The sequence below is a fragment of the Impatiens glandulifera genome, unplaced genomic scaffold (assembly GCF_907164915.1).
Source record: "Impatiens glandulifera unplaced genomic scaffold, dImpGla2.1, whole genome shotgun sequence".
NCBI classification, from domain to species: domain Eukaryota; kingdom Viridiplantae; phylum Streptophyta; class Magnoliopsida; order Ericales; family Balsaminaceae; genus Impatiens; species Impatiens glandulifera.
Window position 1 is genome coordinate 907,755 of NW_025919140.1, and position 17,626 is coordinate 925,380.

General features: G+C 30.7%; 1 protein-coding gene across 1 annotated transcript; it reads left to right on the plus strand.

The window, feature by feature from the left end:
* The first annotated feature begins 10,719 nt into the window (after positions 1–10,719).
* LOC124917594 (protection of telomeres protein 1a-like) lies at positions 10,720–16,161 on the plus strand. The gene is made up of 10 exons (XM_047457987.1): positions 10,720–10,940; positions 11,050–11,186; positions 11,510–11,699; positions 12,767–12,846; positions 13,009–13,097; positions 14,551–14,826; positions 14,920–15,002; positions 15,144–15,202; positions 15,539–15,691; positions 15,770–16,161. The coding sequence occupies exons 1-10, from the start codon at positions 10,814–10,816 to the stop codon at positions 15,989–15,991; spliced, it is 1,416 nt and encodes a 471-aa protein (XP_047313943.1). The 5' UTR covers positions 10,720–10,813; the 3' UTR covers positions 15,992–16,161.
* Positions 16,162–17,626: the final 1,465 nt, after the last annotated feature.

Genomic DNA, 17,626 nt, shown 5'->3' on the forward strand with positions numbered 1-17,626 from the left:
GTTTAACAATTATAGAATCTATAATTTTTAATTTTTTTTTAGAAAAATCCAGCAATAACATAAAAGATATATATGTTTTTACTATTTTGGCACAAAATTACATATCTATATCTATTTAATATAGTAATATAGCATACAATTTAAGTCTTTTTTTCACACCAATAGATCCAAAAATAAATTTAGCAAACAAAATACTAGATCTAACGCAAACAAAATATAGATCTTCAAAATATATCAAATTCAAAATATTAGATCTAACCCAAACAAAATAATAGATCTCCAAAATATATCAAATTCAAAATACTATATCTAACCGAAACAAAATAATAGATCTCCAAATTATATCAAATTCAAAATACATTTTCTCAAAAATATATCCAATTCTTGAAATCTTCATTCTACAATCTGTTGGAATTAATTAAAATAATTCCATAATAAACTTAAATCATAAACTATAATACCCTAGATCTTCATTCTTGTTCCTGAGATATGAAAGACAAAAACGGAATATATATATACCTGGATCCTTAGACATGATTAGATGAGATGGTTTTCCAAAAGGGCAGAAATCCTTTAGCCTTATTTCTCCAATGATGGGGATTCAGAGAGAGAGAGCGTGTGATAAAAATAAGTTCATTCTTATTTTTTATCAACCAACCTCCCTTTTATAATTTCTTCTGCCTTTTGGGAACCATAACCGTCATGACTGCATCATTACGCTAATTTCTAATTTAGCCCCTCATCAAATTAGAAATGCCACAAGGTATCCACAATTTAACATTCATAGCAAAAACGTCATTAAGTCAAATCCCAAACATTCTTAGATCACATAATATTGACTTATTATAATCAATGACCATATATATCCATTTAAATATATAAATATCCCTTTAAATTCTAACAATCTCCCACTGGACATATATATTTTAAAAAATGAATAATATATCCTTATTGTGCACAGTATTTTCATCAATTTCGAGAACATTAACAATCTCGTCCATTAATCATATTAACAAGGATCAAGACGGTCTTCGTTATATCAATCACAACTAAACCTTCAATGATCACAAATATCAATATGACTAAATGACATAGATTAATCATGAATTTGTGGCATGAAAAATTACATGTAAGGTGATCTATTCATGTCAATTTTCAACTAGTCCTACCTTAACTTTAGTAAGATCAAACTTTAACTTTATTGTACAAAATGCAATAAACCGTACAATACTTTATCTGATCAGAAACTAAATTACATAAATATCCATAAAACAAACTGAAAGACAACTGAATTTACAAACTCCCACTTAACCTAGAGACCATCCATCTATAAAACACCCATGTTAGTAGTGTGTTCATGAAAGACATTAGGCGGCAGACCCTTTGTCAAGGGATCAACTATCATGGAGTTTGTACCCAAGTGTTCTATAGAAATTTGACCACTTTGTACCCTTTCCTTCATAACTATGAACTTTATATCGATATGTTTTGACTTAGTCGAGCTCCTATTGTTATTCGAATATAACACAGCTGAATTATTGTCACAAAATAACCTAAGAGATCTTTCAATCCCTTTCAAAATACGCAGCTCAGTGACAAAATTCTTTAGCCATATTTCTTGATTTGATGCCTCATAACATGCTACAAACTCTGCTGCCATGGTGGAGGAAGCTGTAAGTTCCTGTTTGGAACTCTTCTAAGAGATCGCTCCACCAGCCAACAAGAATACATAGCCCGAAGTGGATCTTAAACTATCTTGGCATCCCGCAAAATCAGAGTCAGAATACCCAATGATCTCAAGATAATCCGACCTCCGATATGTGAGCATGTAACTTCTAGTTCTCTTTAGATATCTCATTACCCTTTTAGTTGCCTTCTAGTGATCCAAACCTGGGTTGCTCAAATATCTTCATAATACGCCAACTATGTATGCAATATTTAGACGCGTACAAACTTGAGCATACATTAGACTTCCAACTGCCGAAGCATATGGAATCTTTTGCATTTCTTGAATTTCCAAATTTCCTTTAGGGCATTGTTGAAGACTAAATTTGTCTCCCTTAGCGATTGGGGTATTCCCTAATTTACAATCTTGCATGCCATATTTTTTAAGTACTTTATCGATATAGCTCATCTATGACAATCCAAGAATTCCTCGAGAACGATCTCGATGTATTTGGATCCATAATACAAATGAGGCCTCACCAAGATCTTTCATCTCGAAATTTCTCGACAAAAAAGTCTTAGTTTGGTGCAATAAGCCTATATCATTTAAGGCAAGCAAAATGTCATCAACATATAAAATTAGATATATATGTTTACTCCCACTGAATTTGTGATACACACAATCATCAATTAAATTCCCTCCAAAACCAAATGAGAGAATTACCTCATGAAATTTATGGTACCACTAACGAGACGCTTGTTTGAGCCCATAGATGGATTTCTTTAATTTGCAAACCATATTCCTTGAATTTCCTAACACAAAGTTTTCTAGTTGCACCATATAAATTGTTTCATCAGTTTCTCCATTGAGAAATATTGTCTTTACATCCATCTGATGTACCTCCATATCAAAATGTACAACGAGTGCCATGATTGTTCTAAAAGAGTCTTTAGTTAAAACCTGAGAAAAAGTCTCTTTATAATCAATCCCGTATTTTTGAGTAAACCTTTAGCCACAAGACGTGCTTTATACTTTTCCACATTACCTTTAGAATCCCGTTTGATTTTAAAAATCCATTTACAACCAACAGGCTTCACCCCTTCTGGTAATGGGACAAGTTCCCAAACTTTATTGTCTTGCATAGATTTATACTCTTCATTCATTACATCAATCCACTTTGCTGAATTAGAACTATCTATGACTTGATGAAAGTTTATTGGATCATCTTTCATAATGCCAAGATTATTCTCATGTTCTCAAAGAAATACATATTCATCCGGCATAGTACTTCTCCTTACTCTTGTGGATTGCCGTAATGGCACTTGTTCCTCAATAATACTTTCTTCTTGAGGTTGTTGAGTTTGTACCTCTGGGAGATCAACATTGTCTTGATTTTCTGGAATTATTCCAATATTGAGAATCTTGATCATTGTCCATACAAATCGGAATAGGAGTCAACTCCTTGTTAACCAAATTAGAAGTTGATTCTTCCTTAAAGACAAAATCATTTATTTGATTCTTCACCCCAAACTCAACATCCTCAAAGAATACAGTTGTTCCTGTCTCGAAAATTGACTTTAAGTTGGGATCATAAAATTTATAGCCCCTTGATCAAAAATAGAAGTGATTTAAATTCTTAACAAGATTTCTATCAAACCATTTTTCATAAGCCATTATTAATAGTCAGACCCCCATCTCTATTGATTACGCTGATCCTATCAATTGGTATCAGAGCTCTGTTTTATATTCTTAAGCTCCAAGAACCTGAATCATGTCTATCATCAACGAGATCCCTATTCTGTCAAGAGACAACTATGACTATTGGATGATGAGAATGCAAGCTCACTTGGCTGCTCTTGATTGTGATATGTGGAGTGTCATTACTGATGGCCCCATAAAAATTTCGAAGTCAAGGTGTGAGTGGACCACTGAAGACAAGATGACCAACAACCTGGATAATGTGGCCAGAAATATTCTGTATCAATCGATCAACATGAACATATTCTACGAAATCAAGTCATGCTCCTCTGCTAAGGAAATATGGGAGAAGCTGACTCAGATCTATGGTCGAAATGTTCAAGCCAAGAAGAATTAGAAGGACTAGAAAGTTTTTATGTGTGTTGAAAACAAATCCAAATGGGCCGACAACGATTTAGAGGATTCTCCTACTGAAAAAGAGACTGAAGCTGTAACATGCTTGATGGCAGATGACCAATCCAAGGTAAATGATATTTCTACACCAGAATTTACCAACGAGGAGTTAACTACTGCACTCAATGAAATGACCATTGAGTACAAGAAGTTATCAGAACTCATTTTATGAGATGAAAGTAAAATATGAGGCCAATATTTCTTCTTCTCATAAAACCTCTGAAACAAATGCTTTTGAAAAGAAAGAAGTGGAGATTTCGTCGGAGAATGAGATACTCAAGAAACATATTCAAACTCTTTTATCTGAAAACAAAAAGCTAAACTATGTTATTAGTGCATGGACAAGGTCTGAAGAAGCTGTCAAATATCAGATCAGCATGTTAAAACCTACTGGATCTAGATCCGGTTTAGGATTTGATAGCAATGACCCAAACTAGTCCTGCAAAAAGTCAAACTCAGCTACCAACAAGCTTAAGCCAATAAGCTTTGTTAAAGAGAGTTTAACTAACATTGAATCTGATCCCATTCATGAAAAATTAGTTTTGAAGAATGAAATAACTTATGTTCCGTCAACTGTGAGTTGACTGAAAAATAAGTTAGAAACAGCTAGCTGGTCTGACAATTTAAAACCTGATTCAAAGTTAAAGAGTTTTAAAAGAAAATTTTCTTCAAAATCTATAGGATCAGTGGCTAGCAGGAAGGCGTTTGCTATGTCGAAATCTTACGCATTAATTACTAAACAAAACGGGAAATCCATTAGAATAACTCAAATATGGATTCCTAAGGGACTGATTAACCGAGGACCCAATTGAATGTGGGTACCAAAAGATTGTAAATATTGTTTTGTGTAGGTACAAGTGAATGATGGTCTTGAGAAATCTGTGTGATATCTGGATAACGGCTGTTCCAGGCATATGACAGGAAACAAACGGCTTCTCACCGATATATCTGATTGTTCTGGACCTAATATTAACTTTTAGAAGTTAGTTATGATATTTACATTAATAATTTAGAGTTAAATAAAATTAAACATTAATTTCTTACTTTTTAAAAACGAAACTTTTATCATTTGAATCAACATCACAAATTTATATATAGACGGTGTCAATCCACAAGATGGATGTAACCGATTAATAAACCAATATTATAGTTATTTTGAAAGCAATGGTTATATGGTTATATGGTGACTTCAATCTTACATAATTAACAATATTTCATCTAATTTCTTATCAATTCTTTAATTAATATGTTAAAATACTTTTAATTTTTTTTTATTATTATAAGTCAATTCTTTAAAATAAATGTTAATACTCTTTCAAAACTTATTTTTTTTTATTTTAAACAGATTCAATTATAATTAAATATTGCATCATAAAAATCACACAATTCATTAATTAAAATACACTATATTTAAATAATATAATTTATTTTATAATTATATATTAATATTAATTTTTTTTTGTCCAAAAATTCTTATCTTCTCAAATTCATTATCAAAATAATATTATTTAAATAAGCAAAAGTTTATCTAACTAAGAACAAACTCTAAGTTATTTTACTTTAAAAAAATACAAATAATAAAAGTCACTAAAGTTTATTTAACTAAGAACAAACTCTAAATTATTTACTTTAAAAAAAATAAAAATAATAAAAATCACTTTCTTTTATTTTGGGCTGCAAGTCTTGTCCATCTCAAGTTTTTTAAAATAAATTATGATCATATGTTTAATTTTTCTAAAATTGCCTAAAAAATTATTCTTTTTTATATATTTATTTGTTTATCCAGTTATTTTTAATGCCGATAAACAAAATAATCTTAATAAAATCATATTTTATATTTGAATGTTTAGAGATATATCAATTTAATATATATATATATATATATATATATATATATATATATATATATATATATATTTAGAGGATGATACAAGAAACGAATAGGGGAATGAAACCTTAAGCGAATCCACGTGACATGCCATGTAGGTAAAATAATAATTAATTTTGCTTTCTTTTTCCACGTAGATAATCCACCTCATTTCAAACTCCTCTTATTTCCTCTCAAGCATTCTCTCTCTTCAATCTATTCCCGCTCAAACTTCTCTCATTTCCGCTAAACAACCCTCTCTTCAATATATCTCCGCTAAAACTCACTCCCATTTTCGCTCAAACTCACTCTCAAATCTGCTCAAACCCTAACCCTAAGTATCCACTCAAACTCTAACCCTAAGTATCCGCTCAAACGGAATCCGCTCAAACAATGACAAAGAAGAACAATAAAACTTTAGGTAAAAGAAAAAATTCAGAAAAGATGAAAGGTAAGTTATCGTTGTTGCACTATTTTCATTTACTGTGTCCCTTGTTCATTGTGGATCTATTGCAACGTTAACTTTGTTGGGATTAGGAATTAAAGATCTGAAGATTTAGATGAATTTGAATCTAAACCATGGTTGTTTTTATTCATGAGATTGTGATCTGCACTTGTTTATTCTTCATTGAATCAGTTCTTTATTTTCTGGTATATGATTGACTGTCGATATCTATATACCATTTTATTAAGCAAATAATTTGCGCAAACCAACTTCATTCAAAAAACATCACGTAGTTCAATATATGAAAGTTATTTGTTGGATAACTCTTTAAAATTTAGGTGAGTGGTAGAAGGAAATGGAAAAGATAATAGAGGTATGAAAAAGTAAAGAAAAACTCACAACCAATATATTATTAACTTCACTTTGTATTCTCCAGTTTAAACAATCAAGCAACTATTATGAAATAAGACAGGAAGAAAGATAATTGATAAATATTAAGCTTAAACTGTTAATATTGTGTTGTCTTGTTTGTTAGACTATGTTATTATGTGATTTTAGTTATGTTGTCCTATGTTTATTACAGTATTAGTGTCTTTTTTATTATTTTACTGTGTTGTCTAGTATCTTACACTTTGTTGTCCCTTGTCTTACACTAAACTATGTTGTCCTATGTTGTTACTGTGTGTTGTCACTATATTATGTTAACTTTATTGTGCTGTGATATTTGGATGCAGATTTTTCTACCCATAGGTTATGATTCTCATTTTTATTTGGTCGTTTACAATACGAAGTCGAAGATAATGGATATCATTGACAATAGGCCACTCCCGAAAGGTATTGTACAAAATACAAGACCATAATATTGTACGAAACCAAATTATCCGAAACATTAATGTAATGGTTTTATGTTAGTAGAATTAAAACATTTACTTTTTGTGAACCATCAAGTTGTACTTAACGTTTTAATGTGAAGCAACAAGTTGTACTTACCATTTACTTGTTGTAGAAATATAACATTTATGTACTCAGGACAACATAATAATAAACACAGGACAACATAGTACAAAATACAGGACAACATGGTATAAGACACAGGACATTACCGTTATAAATACGGGACAACATGACAACATAGTATTGGTTTCTAGAACCGTTATAATTTTCGACACTAACGATATTTCTAGAACCTGATTTCTTCTTTTCTATCTAAATGTAAAGTAATGATTTATTAAATTTCATTCATAAAGTAATGAATATAACATTTCTGTAATCGTTTTATTTTTCAATTAAATCGAAGTTAAAAAACAATTAAAACGAGAAATATATTATCCAAAACAAAGTTATCTTTGGGAAACATATTATTAAGCAAAGTTATCTTCTGATGTTGTCCCCACATGAATTATTTTTGGGAAACATATTATCAGATACATGATGTAATTGACCCGACAACAACGAAGTAAATGATAGTTGAGTCGAGACTGAATGGGTGTTGAAGTGTTGATTCCATTGCTCTTGCATTGATATTGGAGAAGGATTACTTGTTGCGGTAATATCCTAAAACAAAATGACAACGGAGTCTTAAAACATAGTGTAATATATAGGACAACATAGTGTAATACATAGGACAATATAGTGTAATACATGGGACAACATGGTGTAATACACGGGACAACATGGTATTGAACATAGGACACATAGTTTAATTGCGATCTTCTCTGCGCACTTGGATCTAAAACCTTTTGAGATCTAGTATGTCTAGAATTTGAAGGACTTAAAGGATGATTATGCTGAAGAATGACACTACTAATCTGAAAATCAAAATCATTCCTCACAACAATGTTGATCCTGGCCTTACAATCGGTCTTGGTGGAATGTCTAAGTTGAAATATATTCTTCCCTTTTGGCATAAACAAACCACTCTTTGCACATCCAATAGAGAAAAATTTATGGTTTCCATCTGGTCCATTCCTCGTTCCCAACTTTCGGACTCCAAAACCCATTGATTGGGCATACAATCTATAAAACTCTCGAAGGTCATTTTCAGAAACAAATGACATCCCAACCTTTGGAATTTTGTCTTCGGTACATTGTGATGATGGTTCATCCATAGGGCTACATAAGAATACAAAAAAGAGAAATCAATACAAAGAATACATGACAACACATGAACAACATAATGGATAAAACACGTGAAAATATAGTTTAAAACATGGAACAACATATTACAATAATACAAATGACAATAGAATATTAATATTTCGAGTAACTTAAATATTTACAACACATGACAATAACGTATAAAAATACAGGACAACATAGTTTAGGACACGAGACATCATAGTTTAAGACACGGGACAACATAAAACAAAATAGAGGACAACACAAGCCAACAAAAATATTAACAATTTTACACAGGTTTTTGAAAATAATAGAATATTAACAGTCTAACTACATAAACAACAAAAAGATATACCTATTTATGTCCCCAGTTGTTGGTAAGTTATTTTCAAAAATAAACGACATCCCAATCTTGATAATTTTATCTTCGGTACACGGTGATGATGGTTCATCCATAGGGCTACATAAGACAAAAAAAGAGAAATCAACACAAAGAATACATGACAACACATGAACAACATATTACAGTAATACATGACAACATATTGGATAAAATGCAGGAAGACATATTGAATAAAACGCAAAAAAAATATAGTTTAAAACACAGAATAACATATTATAATAACACAAATGACATCAGAATATTAACATTTCGAGCAACTTAAATATTTACACGGGACGTCATAGTTTAAGACACGGGACAACATAGAAAAAAACAGAGAACAACACAAGCCAACAAAAATATTAACAGTTATATACATGTTCTTGAAAACAACAAAATATTAACAGTCTAGCTACATAAATAACAAAAAGATATATCTATTTATGTCCCGGTTGTTGGTTCCTACACATAACAATCACAAAACAACAGAAAAACGTGAATCTCTTGAAACAAATAGAAGAACAATAAAACAAAGAAAAAAGTAAACTATGATGGAAGAGAAGATATACCATTAGAAGAAAAAGCTAAACGAACAGTCGGACAGTGACGAAGACGAATTTAAACAAAACGCAGATCTCTAGAAGTAGTGATCTATTCAAACGAACAAAAGAACAGTAAGAAGTTAAACGACGAGGATGAAGATGAATATAAAGAACGGAAGGAGAAGAAGTTAAACAGCGAAGATGAAGACGAATCTAAATAATGGAAGGAGAAGATGATAAACAACGTGTCGAGAGTGAAGAAAATGGAAAAAAAAGAAGAAGGGGAGTTTTGTTTGATAATGAGCGGGAAATGAGATGAGGGTTTACTAGAGAGAGAATATGTAATTTTTTTCTCTTTCCTCCGTGGCATACCAGGTGGATTCGTTTAAGGTTTCGTTACCCCAATTCGTTCCTTATATATTTTCTTATATTTAATAGTAAAAAGTTTGTTTAAAATTGATATTATATTGGTGGTATTTTCATTTATTAATAATAAAATTAATTAAAATTAGTGTATATAATTCTATTTAATATAAATGATTGGATATATATATATATATAGTTATCTAAAAATTTATTTAATATTCCATATAATCAATCACCTAATATATTGTTCAACATATAGTTTTTATTAGGTATAATATATTGTAATATGTCTCTTTTTTAAAAATAAAATGGATCAATTTGCAATATTTTATTCTTCATTTAGTAAGAAAAAAAGTTTCAAATAATAATACAAGTTAATATTAATATTAAAAAGTTTTATCCTTACATTTAAGGGTGAATAAAATTACCAATATTATAGGTATATATAAAATATTGATTTTTATGATATATAAAAAATGCCGACACTGAAATTATAGATACGGTAAATGTATCATATTTTTAAAATTTTGATATATTAAGATATACCAAAATACTAAAATAATATTTATAAATTATATATATAATATTTATAAAAAATAAATAAATTTAAAATTAATTTAATTATAAAAATATTATTATTTAAAATCAAATTAAAATATAATTATATTATAATATTATTTAATTAAATATATAAAATTTTCACTATAATATATTAGATTTATTTAAAAAAAAAAATTAATAAAATATAATATTATCAAATTCATCTTAAATTAAAAATATTTTATTTCCTCCACTTTAGTCTAACAAAATAATACTTAATTATATTTTATTAACTTTAATTTTTTAATTAAATTTAATTATTAATATTGGCTTGTTTCTAATAATGTTAAATTTAAAAAATATATATATTTTATTTTATAATAAATATTTTTATTTTTTATTTTTGTGTAATATTTATGTAATAACCCTATTAAATTAATTAATTAAGGTATATTAAAATTAAGTTAAGATAAAAGTATGAAATTTTTTATACTAAAATTTTGAATAAGATAAAAGATACAAGGTATAGAAAAAAAATTAAAGTATATGTACCCCATAACCCTAAATTCAATAATAATAAATATAAAAAGGGTTTACGTTGCTAGGGTTTGTAGTCACTCAACTCATATAAAAAAGGTTTACGTTGCTAGGGTTTGTAGTCACAGTGTCACTCAACTCAACGAGGATTTAGGGTTGAAGCTGCCTTGAAGGGGTTTGAACTCAGATAACGAGAACAATGGCTTGTAGGGACGACGATTATAGATTTCTTCCGATAGTTGACGCCATTTCCTCCATCAATCAAAATGTTAACCTTGTTGGCGTCGTTTTAGAAACAAGTATTCCTCGTCAGTTTAAGGGCACCGGTAACATATTGCTATTTCCTTCTCATTATTTCCTTCTTTGATTTAAGTTTCCATTTTTATGGTATGAAATGGATCATCCTTAAAATTCAACTCTCATGTACTTGTGCAGATTGTTTTTGCACTGTCAAGATAATAGACGAATCATATTCTTCTCCTGGGCTACTTGTCAACTGCTTTGGAGAAAATATGGAAAGGCTCCCCTCTGTGCACTCAGCTGGAGACATAATACTCTTCTCTCGTGTTATGGTATTTTATTGTAATCTGCTTTCTTCAAGTAATCATCTTTGATCGATGCAAGGATTAGGAAGTATACTTTATGTAAATTGCTGAAGTTTGTTCTTATATAGAGTCTTGATTTCCTATTATTATTGTCCTTTATTGTTGTTTTTCCACTTTGCCTTTTTTTTCGTAAGTCAGTTATATTATTGTAGCGAGTGCTCTCGCCTCTAGACAGTGGTGAACTCTGTTATTCTTGGGTTTGGAGTCACCAATGTCTACTGTTTTAACATTTTGTTCAGCTGTGTGTGTTATCCAGAAGGATATCCAGTAATATGGCTTAACCTTTGCAGATAAAATCTCACTGTGGAGACGTTAATGCTGTTTTCAACAAAAAGATCTCCTCATTTGCCATATTTGAGGGAAAACATGGCACTCAGTTTCTACCCTATCAGGCATCAGCAAACTTTCATCCAAGAGACGAGGATAATAAGTTTTTGGACTGCCTAAGGAAGTGGCTGCTTAATCGTAACCCGGACGAAAGTAAGTAATCCTGGTTTTACTGCAAGCCTAAAATACTAGTACATGTTTTGCAGTGAAAGAGCTTATAGAAAGGAAAGAAACAGTTAATTTATCTCTGTTAACTTATCTTTCATTGCTTTTACATAGCTGTGAAGTTACTTACTTTATGTATACAAAGGATTCACTGTTTTTAGAGGCAAACATTATATGGCATGGCAACCCTTTGCCAGAGTGGTAATTGTAACATATGGCCAGATGCCTATTGGTAATATCCTTAGGATGATGTGAAAGGAAGGAATGTATAGGCCACAAACAAATAAAATTAATGTTGATTATCAATGGAATGCATTTCTCTATCATTCATTTAATACAAGCATCAACTTAAAAAATAAGAACAAAGAGCTCCTGGAGAAGTGACTGTATTTGATCATGATTATTTTGAGCACTTCTTGATGAAATAAGTGACTACATTACATTTTAGGCAAAGTTACATTTATTCTAGTTGGATATTTTTTATACACTTCAATAGGTTATTTGAGTGAACAAAAAGTTTAGTGGGCTATTTGGGTCTTTCGTGCATCTTCAGTGACTATTTGAACTTTTGGCAAATTAGATCCAATAATTCCTCAAACTTCTAGTGGGAGATAAAATTGCTCCTTGAACTAATGAAAGTGTGCTTGTATAAAATTGATCATAACAACTTCCTGCCAGTTCTCTTTGGCTGGCAAGCTAAACACAAACTATATTATCTTATTTTTTATTTACTAATATAGGATTATTTTGTCATCCTCGGCAATGCATTTAGTAGCACTTGATTTCATATAGGTGACTTATTTTTAAACATGTTAGAGCTTTATTCGACACCTTAATCAAAAGATAAAATTATTAGGATTATGCATCTTAGTTCAGACCTGGGCCATGAATATATAGCACAGAGTTATATCCTTGAGCATGAGGTTTTACATATTCCTTATATTTGTTTATATTTTGTCAAAATTATCGCAAAATATGTTGCTAATTTCTAGCATAATGCCACATTATGTAACATCTGGATAAAAATCTTGTAACACTTTTTTTTTTATTCCAAGGCATTTCGTTGTTCGGGTTGAATGAGTATTTACCCTTGGAAGATATCAGAGTTGGAGAACACCTTACTTTGATATGCAAGGTAATGCAACAGTTTGCTTACCATATTCAGTGATTATGCAGTGTGTAAAATGTTCATATCCAAGAATTTGTCCATTTCTTTCAATATGAATTTTCTGGCAACTTTTGCTATGATTTCTTATGGTCTTGTTATGCTTTATATTGAACTCTTTTTCATAACCAGGTGCTTCACATATGTAAGGTTCAAGAAAACAAATGGATGGCCTTTGTTTGGGATGGCACTGATGCTCCACGAGCTAATATGCGAGCAAAGTAAGGCTTATTATTTGTGTTTATCATAGGAAGGGCAACATTGTGTTCTTTTGTCTTATATGATCAGTTAAAATACCATCAATCATCTAGTTCATCAGATATCACTGTTGGGGTTTAGGTTGTTTCCTTTTTGGAAACTAAATACCATATATTTTCTTAAATGTTTCCTTTGTCTAGATTTACAAAAATCTTTCGAGTATCTATTTGAAATTATAGAAAATCAATACAAAATTGTATTGTTAGAAATATGTTTCATTTACATAATAGAGATCATCTATGGATACCATTAGATAATAGCATCCTTATTAAATTCAAGGCCGTAATACCTAATTGAGCTTATTTGCATCCCATAGTGAGACATAAAGTGTTGAAAAATGTTCAAATCAAGTTAATGTCTTACTCATTAGAAGTTGTCTCATGTGTTAGTTGTTTAAACAAAAATAAATAATTACATGTAATCCTTTCTTCTTCTATCTTCCTTCTGAATTCATCATCCTCTTCTTTGAAAAGGTCTTATCTACTTTAATGTATACTATTTTGAAAGGATAAATCATGAGATACCTCTTTCGTTGTTGCTATAAGTTAGGAAGCTGGGATAGTTTTGTTGTGTGATTAAGTTTGTTAGGTATGAACTGTAAAATGTGGGTGCTCTTTGATTTAGTTGCCTTTGTCTTTGCCTCCAAGTTACGTCCCACCGTTTCTCTTTCATTTACCACAAAGTTATGGAATGCCCACTACAAAAATCTCTAATTTACAATCAAATCCATCTCTATATCTAGTCTAATGATAAAACTATCAAGAACTTATCCTACATCCACGATAAATTTGCCAAATCTTGTATTCCTTTGCATTTTGATAATAATATTGAACATAAGAGGCTGGGGTCTACAGTTCGATTCCCACTGGAAGCACCTTGATTGAAGTGGGGATTGCGGTTGGATGTTGTACTATTCTCCTCCAAGAGATGTAACACTTGGATAACTCTTTTCCACTGTAACATAATGTACGACAACAAAGAGAGGCAGAATGAATGGGAGATTAAATATAAACCAGATGCCTCAATTTTTTTGAGGAGGTTTTTCCTTTAGAGCATGCCATCCTTTTCAGTGATTCGGACGATGGTGACAGTCAGATTTCTGCAATTTGTCGAAATACTATCATTAGGGGAAATTTGTGTTTGTTGAGAATGTTTTATTATCTAGCATTTTTGGGTTCTCATGTGTCAGTCAACATATGGAGGACATATTTCTTTTTTTGAAAGACATAATTTGCGTATGTTAAAGTTAAAGAGGTTTGTAATTTTTTATTTTCTCCTTGAAAAGGAAAAGATAAAGGTTTCCTAATGACTATTAGAATTTAGATATAGTTTCATTCTCTTGATGTAATAGTCTATTTTCTTACCAAATAGTAATGAAAATCTATGATTTCATAAGTGCTTTATTTGTAAAAACAGGAAAGAAAATGAAATTGAAAACTTGCCACCTTTACAATTGGAACCAACTCCCTTGCCAAGAGACGTTTTGCTTAAATTCCCAACCATTGGTACCATTTTGAGGGTGGTGATGGAAGACGATAATCAAGGTCTTCAATTACTAAATTGTGACAGATGGGTGAAATTGGTCAATGTTAAATGTGAACAGTATGCTGGACTCTGGCGGTGTATGTTAATGCCTTCTAGCAAACTTCAGTATCTGTCAGACACCGAAAAACTCATATCGGAATCACAAAGGTGTTGATTTTTGCTTTATTTTTCTATTTTTTTCATTTTGTTGTTTCCTAAGAATATCTGGATTTAGATTTTTACTTGGCATTGAATATATAGGAACTATGAAAAGCGGTTAACCTTAAAACGGCGTCGAGAGCCATTTTCTGGCCACTTGCCTCCTCCCTCTTCAATGATGACAGGTTGTCTTTGTTTTTTGTCCTATAATATACTGCTGTTACATAATCTTGAGTTTTTATTCTTAATATTTCATTCTTTGATTTCTTTGCTAATGTAGATGTTTTAGAACCCTTTGGACTAATGATTTGTAATTTTCTTTACAGAGACATCTTACACAGAGATGCCTTTTGTCACTTTAATGGATGTTATCACCCATCCAAAGGTATTGTAATATTCCCTCGCCATTACAAGTAGTCAAATAATTATTTTGAAGATGCCATTTTTCTTTTATTAGTAAGGTTTTAGGGTGCAGTTGTTTAGTTTATTTGTCACTTACTTTATTAAATGAAACTTTTTTTGTCGATTTCTCATATGGATCTGGATTAGGATGTGATTCCATTTGGAAACTGAATTCTGTGCATAAACAAAAAGTTGATACATTTTTTATTAACCAAACAAGCCTGTAACCTCTAAGCACAAACTAATAGAAAGGAAAATCGATAAAAAGGCTTATTATTGAAAAGATGTAGCCCTCTTAATGCTGGAGCCTTATTTGCAGGTAAATGGTAAGTTTAAGTGTGCGGTTAGGGTTATTGCAATACGTCCATTTCAGTCGGAAGATTTCTGCTCTCCACAAGGAATATACAGGATAACATTGACCCTAGAGGATGCAACTGCCAGAATCCATGCATTTTTATTTGCAGAAGATTCGGTAACAGATCAACCATCCTTTTTTTCTTTTTTCTTTTGAGATTGAATTGAATTCCTAACTAATATATTGTTATGATAGGAGTATTTCTTCGATGGATATCCTTCTGACAGGACATTGAAAAGAACTAGGAATGCTTTGCTTGGAGTGATGATTCCAAGTGGGAGGAGCAATGAAGAACAGCAATGCGCCCAAAGGAATCCACCATGGGTGCAGCTTTGTTTAAAATCGTATTATACCGATAAAAATGACAAGTGGGGAAGCAGGAAGTATAGGATCTTTGCAACTAGGGTTGTGGACTGAGTGGACTGACCTTTTAATCATGTAAATGTTTTGTTTTGCAACGGTGGGATTTGGTGTTTTGCAGTTAATTGCTGCAGACCTTTTTGCAACTAAGGTAGTGGGCTCACAAAAGTTGTAAAACATTATTTTTGTTTTGCTACAATGGGAGTTGGTTGTTTGAAGTTAACAATATCAAATCTTTTTTGCTTCTCTGATTTTACTTCAAATTTCCATTTTTTCTCATCATTATTCTTACCTTTACTATTATATAATAATAAATAAAATTTACAATATATAATAAAAAATAAAATTATATGTTTTCAAAATTAGTTAGAAGGATAAAGTCATTCTTTTATTATACAATATTTTTGTATCACATGACAAATTTAAAATTATAAAAATATACAATTTATATAATTTATTATACTTCAATTTTCAAATTAATTTACTAAAACTTGGATCTTTAATTTTGATGAGTTTTACAACTTTTAAGGCTTATAGCTCCTTTATCATTTGAATTTCAATTTACACAAAATCTAATATCTAAGAATTTAATATCTCACTCTCCTGGTGAAATGTAAGTTAATTTAGACTCACTCTTTCAATAAAATCGAGAAACATACTAAAAAAAATATAATTTGTACAAACAAAGAGAGAAAGTGATCTTCTAGATTTTCTAGAACAAACTACAAAAGTTGACACCAATTCAACATGAGATTCAATACTAATACATGCATTGCAGAATATCATACCTTTTTTTGTAAACCAACTCACTAAAGTCAACACATGATCTGTATCTCCAAATCGGATGCTAACTTGTCACTTCATATTGACCCGAGCACAACCCATTGACTCGGGTTTTTATTATAGGAAAGACAATAATAATGTCTTTCTTTAATAAATGAGCAGAACAAGCGACATTTACAAAAATGAGAAAAAGAAATACTCAAAATCATGCAGAGATCTCAAAAATCAAATAAACATGTAAGTTATCAACAAGGAGAAATGAGAAGTGTTCACATACTGCAAGATACATGTAACGAAGGTTTGTGCCAAGCATTGTCAAAGTCAAAAGATCCCGATCATAGAGGATTGACCAAAAAGGCAGGTGCAGAAAATGCTCATTCACAAAGAAGCCCAGTTAAGGTATGAGTTAAGAAAAGAATGTCAGATCCTTCCAGATTTAATATCTCGAAATTAGTTCCCAGTTCATATTGTAATAGAATACATCGATTGAATTAACATAAACAAAATTGTTTGGAAACAAAAATATTACTATCAATCAATATGATCTACAAAAGACACAAAGAGAGAGAAAGGGAGGTCTGATCTAAAATCAGGCTATACAATTTTCAGTACCAAGAATGATAATGATGATACTAACCCTAACCTACCAAACTGTTATATCATCCTCAAGTCTGCAAGCTTATTGAACTTTTTCCAGCTAAATTAGCAATAAAGTTTCAGTTATCAGTACAAAATATTGAAAATAATAACCCAACACACGTGAAAATTTGTTTATGAGTTTGAAATAATCTCCTGCTAATCAGGAGTCAAGTAACTGTCCTATTATTTTGTTATGTTTCCGTAAGTTCTACCACGTGGGTTGTAGAAGACTGAGTCTTCATTTATTGGCTATTTAAAACCTAACAAGTT